The 23,279-nt window shown below is 38.2% G+C and overlaps 1 protein-coding gene across 3 annotated transcripts in view; it reads left to right on the top strand.

The window, feature by feature from the left end:
- The window catches only part of VWA8 (von Willebrand factor A domain containing 8), a 194,232-nt gene that overhangs the window by 161,114 nt on the left and 9,839 nt on the right, over window positions 1-23,279 (top strand). For all 3 annotated transcript variants that reach the window (XM_054814621.1, XM_054814612.1, XM_054814630.1), the window contains exons 38-42: window positions 3,933-4,041; window positions 4,767-4,923; window positions 9,196-9,304; window positions 15,888-16,013; window positions 17,841-17,999. In XM_054814621.1, coding sequence (XP_054670596.1) covers window positions 3,933-4,041; window positions 4,767-4,923; window positions 9,196-9,304; window positions 15,888-16,013; window positions 17,841-17,999 — 660 coding nt within the window. The remainder of the gene's footprint in view (window positions 1-3,932; window positions 4,042-4,766; window positions 4,924-9,195; window positions 9,305-15,887; window positions 16,014-17,840; window positions 18,000-23,279) is intronic.

Genomic DNA, 23,279 nt, shown 5'->3' with positions numbered 1-23,279 from the left:
GAGAGTTCAGTTCCATTCCTGTCTGGCTGCCCTTGCTGTCAGGAGTGAATGGATGTGTAAGGTGCAGGACCAGAAAATTAAGTCAAAGCTTTAAAAAGTCCTGGTATCTGCTGTTGTTTCTTCATTTCCTTTTTGCTCAAGTGCTTCCTTCATACCATTGCCTCTTCAGAAAAGCACGTTCCTTTAGCATCTTTCTGACCTGCAGTCTTAGAATGGTTTGGGTTGGAAGGGACCTCAAAGATCATCTAGTTCTAGTCTTCATGTTCTTCTTGCCTAAAATTTTTGTTTGCTTCATTGACTTTGGAAGACCTACAGAGTTTTCATCCACAAAGTCCTTTTGAATGCACCCATTACCCATTGGTGTAAAAGCCTGAGAATACAAGATAGTCAAAAGACGACAACAAAAAGACTGTAAACCAGGGACTAAGATCATTGATGATTACTGAGAATTTTGACTGAGAAGAAAGAATTGCATGTATCCCAGGAGAGGATGGCAGTTGTGCTTCTTGTGTGGTGAGGACTTTGAAGAAGAACCTGCCCAAACAGGCAGTGGAAAAGTGTTTTCGTGCTCTGATCATGAATCACCAATATGTATAAACAAGTTTAGATAATGCACAACTGACACGTGTACCATGTGTTTTGGAAACTGTGGTTATTTTGGAAATCAAAAGGAAGTCTCACAAGGAAAATTTCACAGTTTTTCCAGCCATTCTACTCTGACCTCATAGCTGAAACTACTGAATTCATCCGTTGTTTTACAAAGCTGTGATATGCTCACCAGGCAGTATGAAATCTTCACAATAATGCAGTAATGAATAGCGCCTTTCAGTGCATGAATAGTTACAAAGAGCACAGATTTCTCTCAAAAAGAGACGCTTAGTCAAAATTCTTGCTGAAAGAAACAAAGTTGACAGAAGTCTTGCAATAGATTCAAACGGAAAGTATTCAGGAGGATACAGATCAACTTTTGAGCAAGCAAATTATTTATGTATTTGGAAAATATCCATCACAACAGTAAGAGAAATCTCAGTAGGTTTAGAAATTCCAATTGGACAAGCTTGGAAAAGTTACTATGAATTTCTTAAATTTGTTTGAGCTTTTTCTCTACTTTCAGTACGTGTTTTTCTTGTTTTCCTTCTCACTCCAGACAAACTAGATTTTTCCCACTGACTGCCTTTCGGTTTGCCAGGTTCATAACACATCCAGTTTTGGATCGTCCTCCTTAAATCTACCTTTCCAACAGTTTCTAACATCAAGAATTCCTCCAACCCTCAGAGGGATGACTTATCTATGGCTCTTCAATGTCTTAATAGCTGTCATGCTGAAGAATGTATCTTTGTCCAAAAATTTTTCTCTTCAGTTGTTTTCTTCATCCTTCCTCTGATTTCATGTCCAGAGTCAGTGATTTACTGCTTACTTCTTTCTAAAATATGTTTTAAATTCTAATCTAGATATTTGCTAGTCCAAGTTTTACTTTATAGAGGCACCTTCAGAGCAGAGTGAAGTTGTTTGTTAGCTGTAAAATCACCTTGAAACACTTCCATGGAGACAGGGATGGGGAGGAGAAAAGCATAAGTCAGTAATGGAATTATCTAAGATCTCAAATTAAAACCAGGAAAGTACATCCAGAAGATTTTCTTCAAAGGGCCCTACAGTGGGCTAATTTAATGCAGTTTCTAAGTGTATGGCAAATTTAAAAAACAATTACCCCAGCAAACCAGTGCTAATAAAAATTGGTTCTTAAAGTATTCAGATGTAGTATAATTCTACTGCCTTTTGTGTGCATAGATGTTACTTAAAAAACAAGTAAATGAATGAAACTGCTGCAGTTCACTGGCATGACATTTACACATCTGCTGGTGGTGTTCCATTGTAGTATCCTTAAATTTTCAATTATTTTACCTAGTAACCTGTTAACTATATATAAAAAAATAGTAAGGAGGTCACATTCTTAAGCTATGATAGATTGTACCACTGGCCTCTTTTTTCCTCTCTCTCTCATGCAATTTTTTTTCAAAGTTTTAATAGAAATCAAATGTTGGATGTTCTGCTGTCCTTTTAAGAACAAAAGTCACAAATCATTGTAAAATAAAAAGATTTTCTATTAACCACATGCTGTTTCAAAGTTACAAATACCTGCTTTAATGAGTTCAACATTATTGCAAAATAGGTTTATATTAGAAACTTAGCTAGTACTAGAAATATGATTTGTGAACCACTCATTTTATGTGAGAAATATGTGAGCAACAACGTTCTTTTCTCTACAGAACTTTTCACTCAAAATTTATACAATGCTTGTATTTCAAAATATTTAGTGAAATTTTTTAATGGAAAAACATGACAAAAATAGAATATGATATTTGGATCACTGATTATGGTTATATTTGCCTCAGAGCTTCCTTTTGCAGAACTTTGAGTATTTTTCTATGAAGAACCCAAAAAGATGAAAATGTAAAGGATATTCCATCATTTTATTGTTTCTCTTTACAGAATAATATTTTGTTTTCATTCATGAGGCTGACACTACAGTTTTGGGTTTATGATTTTATTTTAAACTAAGATCAGTGATTTTTGTTGGCCTGTGTTTCTAATAGTTTTGAAATCTACCAGTTATGCAAAAAAGAACTGTTTATTTTGGAGGAAATCTCTTAAACCAAAAATGTATATAACCCAAAGGGTAACATGCTGTGGTGGTGAAGTGTCTTTCTTCCTATAAAAATGTTAAATTAATGTAATTTATCAGATTAGATCTTGATTTTACACTAATGACATAGTTCACAGAGGATGTATTGTACCTCTTTGAATTAATATAAATTCTATAAAGAAAATGATGTTTTGAATAGCTGCCAAGACACTGTTGTTAGAGCACATGTTTTCAGTTCAAAAACATGTATGGAATTCATGTCAGCATAAAGTTGAGTCTGCAAGACAGTGAATTCAAGGATTAAACTGCTCTACAGTCCCAGTGAAAACCCCGATAATGCCAGTGAATTTCTGAGAAGGCAGTAAATTGCAGTTATTGGGCCACGTAAATTCATCAGAGCATTAACTATATTATGTTAGATGAGAAGAAAGTTCATTTGTAGAGGTTAAAGACATCAATTTTACATCTGTCATTAAGTTTCATTACAAAAATAAATTGGCATTAAATTATAGAAGATTAGTAACTGAAGGACAGTTTACACATGAATCATTGATTCATTGCATGACTCAGAGTTGGTAATGGGAAGAAGTATTTTTACCTTCAGTCACCCACTTAAATCCAACCCCAGCCTAAAGTGACTCAGCCCTGACCATCCGACAGCTGTTGGGTGTTCAGCTGTGCGGTGAATCGATGGGGAAAGTACAGTCAGTGGACAGGTGTAGAAAACTCACCACTGTAGACTCTTGTGGTCATGGCAGGGAAGTTAAGGATTACGTGAGTGTATCATTTGAACTAGCCATTTACTGACAAACCTTGGAGAAGAACATGTTGTTTCTGTAGTCCCCGTTCATGACAGGAAGATCAATCTGCCCATCAATAAAGAACACAGAGCGTAGTTGGGTGTGCGTGAAGTTTGTGAGTGGATCTACAAGCCAGGTGTTTCCAATACTATGCGAAGCATTCAAACTGCAGATGGTCCTGTCTACAGGGGGATTTTGAATTATGTTGGCAATTATCAGAAAGCACTTTTCTAGCGTGGAGAAGATTTGAAAGCAGTGGGTGGTTCGGATGCGGCAGTAATCTTAGGTCTGGCGTGGATCTAACATGCCACTCAGGAGCCCTGGTTTACTCTCCTTCATCCTGTTGTCTTCAGCAGGTGGGATATTGCATTTATTGAATTAATTCTGATCCTACAGCTCTTCATCAGACCTAGTATGTTATTGTTAGATTGTTAGAGTGTTTTTCCTTGTTATAAGAGAGATGTACAGCTCTATTTTTAATTTTACAGATCACCATTCAGAGAGACAGTGGTTTAGATGTCAGTTCCCCCAAACATGGAAAAGTGGATCCAGACAACATGCCACACGTTGGTGGAAATACTTGGGCTGGTGGAACAGGTTTTTCATTCTTTTTCTTTTTAATGCGTCATTGAAAGATGTCTAAGGGAGATGCTGTGCCGGTCAAAAATGGGTTTATACAAGGCTACCCTCTGCTTAGTGCTATTTTACTCAATATAGAGTCGCTTTATTGCCAGTAAAAAGAAATATTTGCAGTGTCTACCTTAAACTGTGTATAGCGGATCTCTACTTCAATTACATTTTGTTGTTGCCTCTTCTCATTGGCCATATAGAGAACCAGAAGCTTGCAGCTTCAGAAACTAGGCTGAGTCATTTGCCATTCTCTTAGATGTCCCTGTAGCCACAGCAATTTAGGTAGTGTAGGTAAGAGGCACGCAGAATAGGCAACGCACCTCCTAAGTATAAAAGGGCATGGTAGTGATCACTAGATCACTACAAATTCTAAGGAGAAGACAGAGACTGAATGAATGTCTTTAAGGACCAGGAGCTTTGAGGAGATGTACAAGACTTATATGATCTATAGTCCCCTTTGTACCTTTATGAATCCAGTCTCAAGGGACTATCAACACAATTATTCCATTGGAGTTGTTCTTAACTGTGATTGTTTGTTTTTGAAAATCTTTGGCAATAAATATTTCTGCTGGGGATTGTTGGCAATTTTTTTGGAACATCTGTATATATGACAACAGAAGCTTTAAAGGAAATGCATTGTTCTTTATTATTGAATGCATATTCTTAATTATATTTTATCTCAATCATGTTAGGTGGGAGAGACACTGCTGGGTTAGGTGGCAAAGGTGGGCCATATCGACTGGATGCTGGCCACAGGGTTTACCAAATATCTCAAGCTGAAAAGGATGCTGTTCCTGAGGAGGTCAAGAGAGCTGCTCGAGAGATGGGTGAAAAGGCCTTTAAACAGAGGTAATGTGAAAGTCTTTATTTTCCCAACCATTTCCCAGAAGAATTTGAAAAAGACGGCTAAAAAGAATTTTCTTTCTTAACTGTATTTATCAACTACATTACCCTGATCATTATTATTTAACAGAGCTTACCAGCATGTGTCTAACTGCTCTGGACGAGATGTATAGAATGTTTTATTGAATTAAGCCACACTTTTAAAATGACTGTGTGATTTGGTAGAGTAAAGCATAGCTAGGTGGACAAGGAGACTGATGTGAATATTTATCTTTTTTAAAAAGGGGATCTACCAGATGAATTATGATGAATCCAGATTGTATGTTGTTAGGAATTCATTACCTAGCAAACGTCTTTGAAAATGGACCATTGTGAGCAAATTACTTTTGTTTGAAAGACCTATAGCCAAATGGTGAGATGATTTGAACTACCAGAGCTCAGCAGATACTTTTACACAAACCACAGATCTTCCCATCATTAGTGTAATGCATGGTTACTAATCAGCTGTTTCCCAGACTGTGCACAGAGATTCACGTGTCTTCCGCCAACTGAACTCTTCAAGTCAAACTCTGATACTTTGCATAAAAAAATCAAAGTATATTGACTATCATTCCAAATGAGTTTTATGTTTCAGCCCAGGACATATGGCAATGTGAGTATCTGTCTGAAAGTAGAGAGTACTAGACACAGATTAAAACATCAGAGCAAATAAATTTGGAAGCAACTTAATCAGTTCACATTTTGTTGCTATTAACAAAATGATTCCCAATAGGGGGAAATCTGGGTGCTGTGAGGAGCAGGTGAGATTGCCGTTTGCTTTAACTGATGTGTTAATAATTAGGCTGTTAAGCATAGAGCATACACTGGACATGAATCACTGTATTTAAAAACAGCAATTTATCTGTTGCATTCAGGTCAAGTTTATTTTTTAATCGTATTTTTATTACTAAATTACCTGGAGCATTTAAAATTGCTGTTAGAGAATTACTGATTAATTAAGACAGGGAAAATGTATAGATTATGTCAGTGCTTCAAAGGAAAAGACTCTAAAAGGCAAAATACCTTTTAATAATGATTTAATTTAGACAAGCAACATACAGAAATTTAAATTAAAAATAGTAATTTAAGGTTTTGTTTTCAGGGGGAAGGCAGAGCTTGTTTTGTCTTTTTTTCCTGGTGCTTTATTGGGGGGGGCGTAGGTGGGGAGGACTACTTTTAACCCTTTCTACATCCCCATTCTTCAAAATTGCTTATCAGTTGCTTCATAATAGCAACAATTGATATGTATAGTCTTGGATACTGTACATCTCTTTGTGCATATGCACATATACACACACGGCATTATTTGCGGAGTTTCTACCTGCCTGTATGGTGATTTACAAAATTCGTGCTAGGGCAAATTCCTGGATACTGCTACATGTTGTGGAAACAGTGCAGCTGTGTCCTGTAAAATCTGAGTATCTGTACATGAGATAACAATTCATGTCCTGCTAAAAACAGTGAGCTGGTATCTACCAGCTATAAATGTAGCCTATTCTGAAGTCACATCTGATTTGGATTATTATTCTGTACATCTTGGATAGTTGTAGGAACTAAGAGATAAAAGTTAAGAATAGGGAGGTTGGAGTCCTCAGGCTGAATTAAAAATGTCAGGAGGACTGCAGATTTCACTGCTTTGTTTATACATGATTATCTGGAAGAGAGAATTTTAATATGAAAACTTGCTTTCCTAGCTAGATAGTACTTCTAGTGGAAAACATTTTAAATTGCCCTATTTCACTAAAATAAAGTTAGCAACCGCTCTTGAATATGCAGTGTTTTTCACGGTGTTTTTCTGAAGGAGCTTTCACTGTGGATTGATGTAGAGTCTAACAAAGTAAAACCGCACGTCACTTTTTTTTTGTTTAAAACAAAATATTTTCTTCATTGATGAAGATACTCATCATGAAGATACTGAACTCTCTTGGCATTATCCATGAAATAAAGTGTACAGCACTGAAAGTTATCTTTTCCTGCCTCTAATGCATAGTAGTTGGCTATAATGACTATGTCTATGCAAAATTCAAAATAGAAAAAGACATAGTCATACTAAAGACAACAACGATTTGATGTTTGATTTTAATATTATCATTAAAGGGCTAGTCTAAACAGCAATTCTCATGTATACTGTATGTTCCAGGCAAGTAACTCATGACGGTATTAAAAAACTTGTCATTAGAAATATAACTATACAGCCGATACATACTTTTCTATCCATTCATCGTTGATTTAAAAATCAGGATTTTCAAAACAGTGTGAGTGAAGTTATGCTGTTATGAAGTGCTTGTGTTTGAAATGATCTGTGCACAGACAGGCTGTGGTGGGCTGACCCTGGCAGGAGGCCAGGTGCCCCCCAAAGCCGCTCTATCACTGCCCTCCTCAGCTGCAAAGGGGAGAGAAAATATAACGAAAGGCTCCTGGGTCGAGATAAGGACAGGGAGAGATCACTCACCAATTCCCATCACTGGCAAAACAGACTCAACTTGGGAAAAATTAATTTAATTCATAACTAATCAAATCAGAGTAAGATAATGAGAAATAAAACCAAATCTTAAAACCACCTTCCCCCCACCCCTCCCTTCTTGCTGGGCTCAACTTTACTGCTCATTTCTCTCCCTCCTCCTCACCAGCAGCACAGGGGGACGGGGAATGGGAGTCATGGTCAGTTCATCACACGTTGTCTCTGCCGCTCCTTCCTCCTTAGGGGGACGACTCCTCACACTCTTCCCCTGCTCCAACATGGGGTCCCTGCCACGGGGTGCAGACCTTCAGGACCAGACTGCTCCAGTGTGGGTCCCCCACGGGTCACAAGTCCTGCCAGCAAACCTGCTCCTGAGTGGGCTCCTCCCTCCACAGGGCCACAGGTCCTGCCGAGAGCCTGCTCCAGCACAGGCTTCCCATGGGGTCACGGCCTCTTTTGAGCATCCACCTGCTCTGGTGTGAGCTCCTCCATGGGCTGCAGGTGGATATCTGCTCCATGCCTGGAGCACCTCCTGCCTCTCCTTCTTCAGTGACCTGGGTGTCTGCAGAGTTGTTCCTCTCATGTGTTCTCACTCCTCTCTCGCTGCAATTGCTCTTGGTGTACACAGGGGTTTTTTTTCCCCCTCCTTAACTGTGTTATCCCAGAGGCACTGCCACCGTCACTGATGTGCTTGGCCTTGGCCAGTGGCAGGTCCGTCTTGGAGCCGGCTGGCATTAGTTCTGTCAGACATGGGGGAAGCTTCTAGCAGCTTCTCCCAGAAGCCACCCCTGTAGCCCCCCCCGCTACCAAAACTTGGCCACACAAACTCAATACATAGGCCAATATGTTTTAGCTCAGGACCGAACCGAGCCACGTGCTGGATGATAGGGTGGCCAGATTACATAATTGCTGCCTTGCTAAATGTCGCAGGGTCATGGAAAATATCAAATAGTTTATGCTCTCAGCATATCCATCTGTCCCCTAGCTTGTTCTTCACCATTAGACCTCTGTAATTACATTCCAATTGTGAGTTTCACCAGTTTAAGAGTATCTGCTTAGCTACAATGTTGAGAAGGATGATATAGAACTTGAAGTGGACACATCTTAACTTATAGAAAACAGCATATATCTGTTTTTATAGTGCAGATGTTGCGTGCTCTGTTAGGACTTTGGACAGGATGGTGTTCAGTGACATGACTCATTTTTTTGTGGGGCAGCACATTTTTGTTAATGATCATTTAAAACTTCTTTGTTTCAAAGTTTCATCATTTTATGAAGCATAAAGATAGGTATTTGAGACAGTGTTACTAGCTGGAGGTCTTCAAGGACAGTTTTTATAGTGTGTCTTTACTTAACCTTTGTGTTAAAGCATGGATCATGATATGTTTAAAATACTTTGGCGGTGAAGTAATGAATAGACACTCATGATCCTTTTATGTACAAATAGCAACACCTGAGCCAATAAAACCTTCAGAATTTGATCACAGTTTTCAGAACATCTAATTTACTTCCCAAACATTAAAGCAGATTAGGAGAGAGACAAAGGATTAGTAACTTTAATAAGTTTTAATGAGATGCAATCCCTGTAGTCATTGGTGATTACTTGCCTTCTCAAAAATTCTCAAAAGTGGCTGCCACTTCTTTGATTTGTCTCTTGTGTCTGGTTATTACAGTCTGAATTTGCCTGTTATCAAGTAAATAAACTTGCAATTTACATATGTAAATGGATTATATGCTTGTTTCTTAAACTGTTCTTAGCTCCCTGTTCTTTGCTTTAGATTGAAAGAGATTCAGATGAGTGAATATGATGCATCAACTTACGAAAGGTTCTCTGGAGCAGTCCGACGTCAAGTTCAGTCACTCCGCATCATCTTGGACAATCTGCAGGTAATCTTCGATTCACTGGTAAAGGAACATGGTGAGCTCATTACATTCATAGGCCCCTTATATTATCCTGCTAATATCCTGTTACCATCTGACGATCATACCTTTGAGGGCTACAAGCAGATTCAGGCTATAATCATGGTTAGGAAAAACAGTCTCATATTACGATTTCAAAGGCAGCTTTTAAGTGGATCCTAGTGCTTATCTCTACAAGTTACAGTATTCCCATACCACAGCTTACAGAGATTACTTATTCAGGAGCAGAATTTTGTGAAAAAAATACTATACGATATTAAAAGAATATGTGATGGTGTGTAGAGCCCAGCCTTTGTCTTTACCTCCTGTCCAAAAGACTTTTTTTAGCTGAGAAGTACAAATGCTATACATGTTAAAAGAAACACCCACTCCAAATGGGTGATTTACTGCATATTCAGCTGAAAACGTGAATTTTTCTCAGGTTTGTTTTTAACTCTTGCTAATAAAAACAGGTATAGCCCAAATCTCCTAAGCAGAAGCTGACCAAAACCACCAATTTGCCTTTATTCTAGTCATTGGTCTTGTGGTTGTTCCAGATTTTATTAATACGGGGCAAAAAAAATAAAAAATGCATTGTTTCTAGGAGGAATCTGCTAATCCTCAATGAAAATTAAAGAAAAATTAATTTTACTCCTAATAAGACATCTCTGATTAAAAATATTTCTCTTGAAGCCTATCAACCACTGGTATATATATACCTTAGTCTATTAGCAAATCGCTGTGCTGTGTCTAATCTATCTCCTTACTTCAGCAATAAAACTAAAATATAGAAAGAAATTACTTTGTATGATCGACAGACTCCTCCTGGGTCAAAAAATCCAATCCCCTGGTATTGCAAGTAAGAAAGGTAACATTTTTCTTTGCCTTACTTATAGCTTTAAGCCATTGTGACTACAACAATGCTACTATAATCACATATATACACAGAGAACTATCAGCCGGTTTTATTATGAATGTATCAATTCAGAGAGCTCCTCATATAATGAATATTTAAGATGGTCATGATTAGGTGATTCATGCATCTAATATGTGTTTCCGTTTAGGACATAGGCTTTTGGCCTGTAAAGTCAGGTTTCAATTGAAAAATTTTAGATCTAAATCTCAGTTTTTCCTACATCATTTATATCTAGCTGCTTTTTTTACCATGTTTCTAGTAGACATGCCATTGGAGGCACACCCTAGGTGTGAAGTGAATAAGCGAATCTTCAGTTTAAAGTCTTTTTTTTGTCTGCCTTATGTATTCTTTGGAGCCAAAATGCTTACATTCAGGGATCACGTTAATCATAATCAAAATATAACATATTTTAATATATGGAGACATATCCTGTTGCTTTGTTAGAAAGGTCATTTTAATATCAAGGCAAAGTCATATAAGCCTCAGTATTTTATGAGACTTTGCTAACTTCCTGGCAAGATCTATAACAGCTAACCGCAGAGCTAGTAAATGTACTTTATGATGAAAAAAACAAACTCACTGAATTTGGAAAAGCTAGCTCATAGAATAAGAGCAATACTGAAAGCAAATTTTTAACTGCATAAATTTTAATACAGATTGTGGTAAGTTTTTTTATTAGAAGATGGCACTAGGAAAATGAAGATAAATGATAACAGGAGTTACTTAGTTGCAAAATGCTTTCTGTTAATTGGAAAGCTGAGTCCAAGCACATTTCATGTTATCTTTCTGAGAAAAAAAAATAATATTTGAGTTCTTCAGCATGGTAAGTCATTCAACCCTGATGGAGGACTATGCCTCTGTCCCCCCTTTCTTCTGGATAGTCCCATGTACACCATAGGTTCTTAGCTAAAACTGTTTTCTTTCTGTTATCAGTCAGACATTCCTCATTTCTGAAATAAGAAGTCAGTGGCATAGTCAGTTGCAGCAAACTTTGCAGCTGAGATGTCTGTGTGTTTTTAACTTTGTGAAAATCCCAAATTACCTTCTCAGTAGAGAACACTTGTGGCTTTTTAAAAATTTTTGAATTTGCTTTGTTTCAAACTCAGTGTGTTCACATAATGGAAATATATTGTCCGTGTTTATTTAACTTGGATTTTCTTTTCAATATATGCCTTTTTATTGTTAGGTTTGAGGGTTTTTTAAAAATATGTTCCTTTGATTAAATTTTACATCCCAAGAATCAAGAGGCTGGGATTCAGGGCCAGTGTTGATGGTTCACAAGAGTAGTAGCAGCAGAAAGAGATGTTTGTATTAGGCTGATCCTTGAAAGTGATATATACATAAATACAGTCTGAGAATGTAATTTCATTGTTCATTTTACTTTGCATAACTCACTGATCTCTGTCAGCTCGTTGAACAACGTTAACAAAACATTAGGAGTTGTCATTTAACTTCCGTAGAAGTAGCAAAGCCAGGAGTCCAAGAAATCCGGTCAATGATGAGCTTTCTTCTCTCGCCTAATGCTGGCCAAACCCCGAATAACGCTTGTCTGTCTGAACGCCAGATTCCAAAGCTGATGGTCAGTCAGTCACTCAGAAATGCCTTCTCAGATTTTAGATGATGTGCCTTCCAGAAAGCACTTCTCTTTTTATTGATTATTGAAGAGGGAATCTGGGGCAACTGTCCCTGTAGCTTTTGAGCATCATTTAGGCATCTGCATTTGATGGGCCCATGCGAACCACATGAAGTTCAACAAGGCCAAGTGCAAGGTCCTGCACATGTGTTGGCGCAATCCCAAGCACAGATGCAGGCTGGGCAGGGAATGGATTGAGAGCAACCCTGAGGAGAAGGACTTGGGGGTGTTGGTTGATGAAAAGCTCAACATGAGCCAGCAGTGTGCGCTTGCAGCCCAGAAAGCCAACCGTGTCCTGGGCTGCATCAAAAGAGGTGTGACCAGCAGGTCGAGGGAGGTGATCCTGCCCCTCTACTCCGCTCTTGTGAGACCCCACCTACAGTACTGCATCCAGCTCTGGGGGCCCAGTACAAGAGAAACATTGAGCTGTTGGAGTGAGTCCAGAGGAGGGCCACAAAGCTGATCAGAGGGCTGGAGCACCTCTCCTGTGAAGACAGGCTGAGAGAGTTGGGGTTGTTCAGCCTGGAGAAGAGAAGGCTTCAGGGAGATCTAATTGCAGCCTTCCAGTACCTGAAGGGGGCCTACAGGAAAGCTGGTGAGGGACTGTTTATGAGGGAGTGTAGTGATAGGACAAGGGGTAATGACCTTAAGCTGAAGGAGGGTAGATTTAGATTAGACATTAGGAAGAAATTCTTTACTGTGAGGGTGGTGAGGCACTGGAACAGGTTGCCCAGAGAAGCTGTGGCTGCCCCCTCCCTGGAAGTGTTCAAGGCCAGGTTGGATGGGGCTTTGGGGCAACCTGGTCTAGTGGAGGGTGTCCCTGCCCATGGCAGGGGGGTTGGAACTAGATGATCTTTGAGGTCCCTTCCAACCCAAACCATTCTGTGATTCTATGATTAAACTGGGCAAACCTGAGCTGGAGTCCCTGAACCTCTGGAGCTCTGTCTGATTTAGACTGTGTGGGAACTGTCTGGTCATAGCAGCAAGAATAACATAGTGACAGTCTTATAATAAACATGGCTCGGAGAGCCGACAATGTGAAAAACCCTGTGCCCTGTCAGTAGTAGTTTTCTGATTTCAGCAGCTAAGGGAACGTATGCATAATGTTTTCCCAGAAAAAAATGCAGACTACAACTGGCAGTATTTCCTACGATCCTGTACTGTTACGAGTTACATATTTAGATGTGATCACTTCACATACACAACTTTTTATGTGATGTTTACAGACATCACAGTTATATTGTACAGGTTTTTTTGTAAATATGCCTTTGGTATCTTTCAGTGAAAAGAACTACTGCAGTGGTGTGTTGCGATCAGCCATTGCTATGCCGATAAGATATGGTATCTAGCACACTTTTCTAATTTCAAAAGCAACATAATGAATATATACACAATATTTTTTCATCAATATGGCCGCAGTATATTGCAATAGTAATTGGTTGTGTGCCCTTTCTAGTAAAATATCGAAGTAAGGTATATATGTAATAGATCTGGTTTTCTTTTAAAATAGTAAATGCTTTTAAATTTACGTTGCTTTTAAGCTTATGCAAATTATATATTGAAAATGCTTTGAAGCTTTTCTGTGGTATATATGTGCATTGTATAATGCACGTGCTTAAGGGAATTTTTTTTTCAGCTTTTATAAAAGGAAATAAATTCTTAGGAGTTCTGCATGGAAGAGGCAGATGCTAAGTAGTCTAAATAATTTTAGTGTTATTCTGGAAAGAGGTTAGGTCATATTTTGTCAGCATCCTTCCTTATTTACAAGAGAATTTCAACTCTGTGTGCCTCCAATAAAATTTCAGCTCAAATACTGGCTTTTGTTGCATAAGCTTCAATAGGTATTAAATGGTTTTTAACTATGCTTAAAAGCAAGTTTCTTGTCACACTGCTGTTCCTTGAACAGCAAATAGCCACAAAGCTAAAGCATCGTCAATGAAAACAGTGGTAAAATTAGATGAGAATTTGCTCAATGAAGCCAAAAATTTATAATCTTCTGTCGTTTGTCTCTCCTGCCTACTGCAAGGAAGAAAATGACAAAAAAAAATGACAAAACAGCAGCCCTAAGGAAGTGTTAAGGATCTACTTCTGTTCCAGTACTTATAGTGGCTGACTAGGAACAAAGTCATTTCATCTGCATCATCCTGGGAGGTGGAAGATTGATTTTAGACAGGCTCTCCTCACTCAGCCGCATGTTGTCTCCAGGAGCATTTTTTTAATGGTTAGTTGGAGTGTTGTTGAAATTTGCCATTGGTTATCCTACTGTGTTTTTCACAGCTGGAGAACTCCTATAGTGTGACACTTTGGTGGAGCATGTAGAGATCACCTGGAATTTGCAGGTATCTTCTTGTGATGTTACACAACTCTTTGGGCAACAAAGGAATTGATGATCCTGTGGAAGAAGGGACTTCAGATTTCATCCCAAGAATATTTAATGATCATGGAAACTACTAGTTGGTGGTACAAACAAACTCATGGATACCCCACTGCCAAACTGGGTGAAAGCTAGGTTGACTGTAGCACCACGAAAATGTATCAGAGAGAACAACTGACTGAATTTACAACACAGGAAATTGTTTCCACTTTCCTTTTCTGTGATTTACTAAAAGGCTGAGATTTCCATGTATTGGCTTTGGTTTTGCCTTCATCAGGAAGCATCTGTAAAGCTTTTGACACAGCCTAACTAAAAAAAACCTGTGTTTGTCACAGCTATGTTAATTCTATACTGTGAAATTAATTAATCAAAACATTTTCCCTGTGGCTTTGTATTCTGTCTGCCCATTTATTTTCATAGATAAGTAGTCCATTAGTCCTGAGTAACTATAGGCAATAGACAGTAGTCCAGAACTACTTCTTCCATACACACCAAAAATAAAAACTCATAAATTTTGACCAAAGCAAAATCAAAGATTTCCTGAGCCTTAAGAAGCCATTGTCTGACTGCTCAGACTGTACAAAATTATAAAGATTCGTCCTCTCAAATCCCAGGCCTGCAGTTTGCTGGGGATTTGTAATGTAACACTTCCTGCTCATCAGAGAGCGACTGATTTTCATTCCTGAGAACCAATGTTTAAGGCAGTTTGTGTCCTGCTGGATATTTGATTTGCTTCCAGCTGCTGACCAGCAATTTACTGAGAGTGTAAATGCATTATACATATATAAATTTAAAATCTTCTTTCCTTGCTGGGCTTACTACTAGGATGAGCAACTTCAACCTGAAGATTTAAGCAGAAATGAAATAAACTATGAAACCCATATATGCAGACTTCACTGTCTTTAGATGGATCTTATGTATTATGAACCATGATGAAGCCATCCTTTGAAAACATTCTTAAATATGTTGTTTAGAATATTAAAACACTTCAGTCTTCAATCTTGAGTGCTTGTTTCTATGTACAGGAGTTCCATGAATATTTGAGTTCCTGGATTGTAATGCATGTTCATCAAGTCAGGCTGTGGGTCACCAATGTTCTTTTCAAGAAAATAAAAGAAACTTTAAATGGGCTGTTTCTTCAGTACCATAATTTTCAAGGTTTTTATTTTAAAATATAATTATAGTTTGTTATGAGTGTTACTTTAAAAGAAACCATTTACCATTACCTAAGGTAAATACTACCGAGTTTTACCTTTAAGTCACCCAGGTTTTTTCTTGCACTGCTTGGATGGAGAAACCATAAAAAATGGTCAGTTATGCATGTCCCTCTGGTTGTATGTATTTTTGCACAAGCTACACAGATTTTCAGTACATTTGCAAGAAAAAAGGATAAAATTTCCACAGTTAAACTCCCATATATGAAACAACTGAAAGAAGACAAAATTACAGAGGGAACATGTTCTTTGTCAGTGTTAATTTTTCTTTCAGAGAAAAAGAGCAGGACAGCTATGAAAATGTGTTTGGATTTCTTTGACTTATGCCAAACCTATCACATCATTACAAAGAAAATTCATTCGTATGTCATATTCGGTATGTCTTAAATTGCTTAAAATCACATCACTGAGTGAAGGTTTCTTTTCTGTTGCAGGCCAAGGGTAAGGAAAGGCAATGGCTGAGACACCAAGCTGTTGGAGAGCTAGATGATGCCAAAATCATTGACGGGCTGACAGGAGAAAAAGCCATATATAAACGACGGGGAGAACTTGAGCCACAAGTAAGTATCCAACAAGTAGCAGGGAAAGGCAGGGAAGCGCTTAACCAGTTTGTTGTTTTCATAGTGGCTGTACAAATACAAGTGGCGTTTCAGTGAGTTATAGGGATGAGAAAGTCAGAAGAATCTTGGGAAGTCCCCGAGACAGAGGCAACCACAAGATGGAAGATTTGCTTCACTACTTGTACTCATACACATGTAATTGCTATTTGCCACTCTCAGAGAGAGGATGTTCATCTAGACAGTCCTTCGTTTGATCCAGTGCAACAGTTTTTATGTTCTTCTTTTATATTTTATTGAGCTGAAGGCAATTAGCACAAAACATTTTGTTTGTTTGTCTAAGAAAAAGGAAAATATTTTCTCACTAACTTAATTTAATTTAATTTTTGATAATAAATACCCTGATACTCTGGGAAGTATAAAAAAAAAGTGTTTTACAAATATCTTCTCCTTATTCCATGATACACAAGGATTTTCAACTTCCACAAATACTTGGATTTACAAGAATAAAAATTATAATGGGAAAAAAGTGTGAGGAAAAGCCATTAAGATATGATAAAGTTGTCTGTCCTGTGGCTCAGTTCAGCCGCTCCTTAGGAGACATGATGATCAGGCCTGTGTGAGTCAGCACCAGAGAAACCACTTGAATCAGACCAGCAAAACCTGGCTAAAACTGGTGGGGCTAGTCCATAATATTTAACAGTAATACTTAATGATAGATTGCAATTTTTAACTGCACTAAGAATTTTTTTTTAAATAGCTGAGTACAACATCTTTTTGCATGTCAGTTACCCACATCTGATGAATCCCTGGTGGTGTTTTTTGTGCTATTTTGTTCTGATGTTTGTTGCTTTGAACAGCTTATGGAACTTGGCATTGCCTGTGTGAAAGACCAATAAGGGAAAAGTGATTACATTTTGTCATTTTTTCAAAATGTATTTACTCAATATATGAGTTTTAAGGCTTTGTAAAAATAGTTCAATTAGGGAAAAAAAAGGACACCTTTAAGTTTTGAATAAATATAGGATTTAATGTACTCTCTCTCTCCCTTTGTTTTTGGGAGAACAGGGATGTCCCAGTCCATTAAGAGAGTAATTAAAAGAAAAAAGCACACAAATGCTTGCAAACCCTACAGGTAAAAGAAACATTTTAGTAATTTGGTTTTTATGTGACTTGTTTTTTGCCAGATCATCTTTAATAGCCTTGTACTCGAATCCAGACTCATCTTATTGGACACTAAATAAAACACCTCCCTTGAATGTACTGTGCCAAAAATTGTTAAAACAGATGGGGATTGTTTTCAGGAAAAAATAATGGTTTTAACATTAGAATGAAGAAGAAACTAGTAGTTAATCAGAACAAGATTTCAAACATTTTTGGAATGTTATTAACCTCAGCAGACAAGTTTTTACAGTCTTATACGGGTCCCTGTTAGTACCGTATGCCAAGGAAAAACATTTCCATTATAAGCCTTGGCAGAAAGATCAAATTTGAGAGTCTCTTTACTTAAATAAAATGTTAAGAATCAAAACTGAGACAGAAAAAGTATTTTCCTGACAAGCATGCGTGGAATTTTTCGAGGTATTTTGTTTCCAGTCATTGAAGGTGAGGGGAAAGAATGAATTGAGGTATCTGTTAAGTAACTGGTTTGAAACAGAAAAAAAGTTAAAATGTTTTTGTTCTTTTTTAAAAAAACTAAACAATGTTTGTTGGATAAAAGTTTCTTGCTTCGCAAAGTGCGGTGGGTTCTCTTTTTGAAATGTTTTATCCTTGCCGATGTTTAGCTTTCCCATTTAGATTGGGTTTTTTTCTGCTGTGTTCCCCTGTCAGCCTGGGAGCCCCCAGCAGAAACCTAAACGCTTGCGCCTGGTGGTGGATGTTTCCGGCAGCATGTACCGCTTTAACGGGGTGGATGGACGACTGGAACGCTCCATGGAGGCTGTCTGTATGGTCATGGAAGCTTTTGAGAATTATGAACACAAATTCAAGGTAATTACAGCTGGGCTAGGAGCTCTGTGGTTATTGCACAGGCTGTGTGGAGCAGTGGAAAAAGTGTTTCAGCAATCAGTCTAGCCAAAGAACATTATTCATTCCCGCAAGGAAATAAAGACATTAATCTGTTTCTAGCAACCTGAAAAATAATACTAGTGAATGGATAAGAAACATTACATGCTTCAGCAGGGGAGAGTTCAATCTAAGACTTTTAAGACTTTGATTTAGTGAAATATGCTGCCTTTTTCTGGTTTTATCTGTTTATTCATTTCTTTGAGCAGAAAGGCTTAAGCCTACAGATCACAAGTAAATATGAGCTCCAGGACATGCAAAGATTCCCTGCCTTTCCATCTGCCCAGAGTACAGACAGTAATACTTTGTCATGGGAGAAGACCAAACTTCTTTGTCCCTTGCTTGCTTTCTCTTCCAGTTACCTGAAAGCAAGAAAATAATTTCTTGTACTGAAATATATTAGGTTCCAAATATCATTTAATGGTAGCCTGCAAAAGAAATCTAAATAAATTTTTATACCCTTTTTTGTCTCAGTAAGCCTAAACAAGGTCTAGAGTATGTTTCTTTAACCTTAAAAAAGACAGGAATGGCCAGTCTCAAGTTAATTCTCGACAGAATATTTAATGGAATAAAGATGTCCAAGAAGAGCATCTCAAACATAAGACTTAAAATACATCTGATCAAAATGTAAAATTTCCTAAACAAAATTAACAGAAAACTTAGTCGAGATCAGTTCAGCCAGGTCTGCTTCTCGTTGTTCCTCCGACAGCATAATCCTACAGGTTTCTGTCCTTCCGTAGAATCTCCTGTACAAAAACAGGCCATACAGAAGCACGTACTTCTAGAATGTCTAATAAAATACAATCATGCAGACTTCCATTTGTCAGGGAAAAGGAGAGAGGCATTATGTTTTTAGCCTACTTTCCCAAGGAAACAAGGTGTGTGCTACCATACTCTCTCGCAGTAAAACTTTCCCCCCTTAAACATGCTTCAACAGAGCATGTTGCACATAGAATCTTTAAGGTTGGAAAAGACCTCTAAGGTCATCAAGTCCAACCATCAAACAAATTTGAAACTGTGGTTTTGTTCCCAAAGACATGAAATTCCTGCAAATGTCATGAAAAGAAGCCAGGTAGAGAGTGATGCTCTGTATTCCTGTTGGAGAAGAATGCTGTAACCATAAGCTTAGACCTTATCCCAGAGAAACCACATGAGAACTCAACTGTAATTAAGATGATCATGGGAAACGAGGGATTTATTGGTTCAGCTGCTCATGTATCTCCTGCTCACTGATAATAGAAAAGTTAATGGCAAATATTACCAGGGGCAATGTAATCATACAACACAATTTGTGTAGCTTGGTAAATCAGGCATATCTGATCAACACACGTATCTGTATGGCCAAATGCAGGATCATTCACAAAGGAAGATGAAATAGAAGTAGGAGACACAAGGATAAATATGATATATTGGGGCATAGTCAACATGGCTTTTGTAAAGCGAAGTAGAGCATTCCGAAGCGTCTCTATGTATGTGACAAGCAAGGTTGGTTGATAGAGTCTCCGTGGTCAAAAGCATTTGATAAAGTCCTTCACCAGAGGCTCGTGAAGAAGTGATAATGCTTTGGGGACAAAAGGGAAAGCCTTCAGATAAATGAGCTACTGCTACAAATACAGGAAACAAACTAACTGGTCATTTTTTAGAGTGAATTGAAGGAAGGTCACTGGTGGAACTGTGTTGGGATTTGTGCCAGAGCCCATGTTGTTACGTTCTTCTGTATATTCATAAGGGATCTGGAAAAGGGGATGGATAGCGAGGTGACAAAAGTTGCTAGTTGTATGAAGTTATTTGGGAAAACAAAAAGGCAAATCCAGCTGCAAGAAGTTGGAGAAGAGCCTTGCCATAAATGGTGACTGGGAAATAATATGGCAGATGGTGTTCAGTGCCATTAAATGTAAAGTGCTGCAGATGGAAGAAAACAATTCCGATTTTAAATACACAGTGAGGAAGTCTCAGCTATTTGCTAGTTCTCATTCTCAGCTATATATTACTGCTCAACAAAGAAATCTTGTAATTATGTTGTATGGTTCTTCGAACACTCAGTGCCCACCAGCTGTCAAAAAAGCTAATTGAATGTTAGAAACTATTAGCAAAAGAACAGAGAATAAAGCAGAAAGCATCAGAACGTCGCTGTAAACATCCATAGTGCATTCACATCAGGAGTAATGTGTGCAACTTTGGTCCCCCATCTCACAAAGGTTCTTGGAGAGCTGAAAAATAAGAGAGAGTGACAAAGATTACAAAGGGTATGGAAATGTCCCCATATAAGAAATAGCTAAGTAGGCAAGAATACTCAGTTTGGAGGAGATAAAAATGAAGGAGCTGATAAAATCCTGAGTAAAATGGAAATGGTGACCAGGGGACAGTTGTTCATTCTGTTCTACTACAGCCCTTCTGCTCTTGTTATGAACAGTGGATTATTTTACATTTACACACAGGCTTAGAAGGTGATGACACTGAAAAAAAGATGTAGCACAGTGGTAGCTAACCAGCTGTCCTTATTTGCAATGCAGCTGTGTAGCTGAGAACCCAGACATGACCCTCAGGTGCATGGTAAAGGAATAACATGTAGAAATAGCCAGCCAGCCACTGTGCGGAATTAGTAAGATCATTAAGAACTGTCTTCAGTTCTGGGATTTTAAAATCTGTTTCATTACCTTTCAAACCCCTCTGTGTCTATTACAGATTATTATATTTTGCTTGGCAATAGTTGCTGTTGGCCAGTGCTTTGCCCCGCACATAGATGAAACCCTGTATTTGGCCATGCAACTAGCTCAAAGTGCAGTAACAGTAAATGTGCCTCTCTAACAACCACTTGCCATTTATAAAAGCACACAAAACCCATGTGCAGTTATTAGATGTGAAAATTGCCACTCTTTGATGATAGTAAGACAGGAGTAGTAATGTTATCCTTACAATCTCTGAGTCAAGAGAGCTGTTACGCCAATTTTATACTTAAAATAACAGGGGCGAGGAAGATGCTGGAAATTTTAGTGACATACCAAGGAAAAAAAGTTGTCATCAGCTTCTACATCTGTTCAAGTTCAATTGCCTCTGGGGTGACTCTCCTCCATTTAAGGGCTCCTTCCACTAGATAGAGAACATTGGAGGGTCAGTAAGAGCCCCTTGATTCAAGGCTGGCCAGATCCAGTGTGAACTCTGTCAACTTCAGAGCTGCTTTTGCTCAAGGGAAAAAAAGTCTTTTTCTTCCTCCACATCTCTCTGTGCTGCCTCATTGGGATTTGACTCACTCTAAGCATGATATCTACAAGAGTAGACCAGAGATGACTAGGACAGCAAGCAAGATGTGGCCACTGAAGTCATTCCCCAAAATGAGCACAGAGGCATTTATTAACTAGTCATGTTTGAATCATATTCTTAACATGATCCAATGATTAGGCTAAAGTATCTCTTTTTAACCTAAATTTCACAGTCCTCTCATATGAGAAGTCTCCCATGCATGTGCTGATGGACTCTTTGAGTCATTCCTTTGATAAAAATAAATAGCATTTCTGAAATCTCCAGCTCAAAAATACATATTTTTAATTTAATTTTTTTTTTTGGTGTATAATCTGTATAGCAGTTGCTACACCTGCGTGAATGCAATCAATAACCAGAACACGTGCCAGTTCCTCGGTTTCTAATGAGTATAATTAGGTCTTCAAAGAGTAAGGGAGCCAGTGATTGTTTTAAAATACCAGTGACTCCAGTCTGTAGAACACTGACACTTTGCGAGATGCTTCTAATTTTTCTTGGGACAAAGCTGAAGTTTGGGTATATCTGCAAAAATAGCATACATTTCTCATGTCTAAAAGAGAACCATATGAAAAAAAGAGAAAAGAACACACAATTGTGTTGTGTGCAGTGAGAAATCTGCAATTTATCACTTTTTTCTTTCTCTTCCTTATCCTCCTCTTGCCTTCCAAGAGTGGTTTTATAAAAATAGACTTTTGTGGCCTTTAGATATGCCTGCTGTTATCTGTTCTTGTTGTAGCCCCATCTGCAAGGGTCACAACAACATGTGCTGCAAATTTGAGGGGTTCCTTGCACAACATGTATTGAACCTGGGGGACCATCAGGCTTGTTGAGCAAAGTGTTCAAAGGGGATTTACATAGTAAATAAGTGCAGTGCAAACTTTGGAAACCAATTCTTGGTTCAAAATCACTTTTCTGCTAGTGCTCTCCTAAATAAGGTTGTGAATGAATCAAATGGGCTTTTCCTTGGTTGTTTTATCTTACTGGCTGAGCTTTCCCCATGTGTGGTACCCCTTGGTATCACTGATGATGCCGATTGTCTGACTGGTCTTTTAGAGCATTGAGTGAAAACAGAGAATACTTTCTCCCTGCCTTCTTACAGAGAACAGCTAAGTATTGGGTAGGTGACTGTACCAAGCAGGTAACGAAGTTATCCTTCATAAAAAGTCAGACAAGTGCCAGCAGGTATTTGTCACCTTTTTATGCTTGCGTAGGACACCCTGCCTGCTTTCCATTTCCCATAAGTGCAGGCAGTGAATCATTCCTTTTCAAGGGGGAAATGGGAGGCTCATCCCACAGTCAGGAAATCCATTTAAATTAACAGCCATGCTTCAAAGCCCTCCTCCAATGTCATCTCATCCACGGTTCCTCTGAAGGGCTTTATTAAAGAGAAGAGTGGGAGTGACTGAGATAAGAGAAGCCACATTCTCAGTCTCATCCTAATAATGGAAGTTAAATATGTTCCTACAGATGCCCCTTGACCCTTTTAAATATGTGGATGCATCACTTATATGTGTAAGTGATAAGCAGCAACTTATTTTGGAGGATTAAAGTTCTTTGCACATCTCATTTTAGGTGCCAGTTATTTGAAAATGTATAGAAGGGCAGTTTGTCCTTTGTTTATCTGAGGTAGCATTAAGTCTGTCACACAAACCGTATAGTTTTATATCATGCCTAATTACCATAATCTGCACACATGGTGGCAGATTTAGGAGGCATGTCCAGTAAATTATCCAAGAGCAACTTGATGAAGCCTTTAAAATATTGTAAGTGGCTCAATAAATGGCATGTTATGTAACTGGTAGGAAAAACCTGAATTGTTATTTATAGCTACATTAAAGGGATATTGCAGATTTTATATGCCCATTTCAGCATTCCCCATTTGTAAAATTTACTGTGGAGGCAGCACTGTTAATTCAGGAAAAAAAGAAATGTTCCACATGCTTGGCA

Source organism: Grus americana, chromosome 1 (assembly GCF_028858705.1).
Source record: "Grus americana isolate bGruAme1 chromosome 1, bGruAme1.mat, whole genome shotgun sequence".
In the NCBI taxonomy this organism is placed as follows: domain Eukaryota; kingdom Metazoa; phylum Chordata; class Aves; order Gruiformes; family Gruidae; genus Grus; species Grus americana.
The sequence above is the reverse complement of the archived record's forward strand: the minus strand, read 5'-3'. Positions and strand labels throughout refer to the sequence as shown.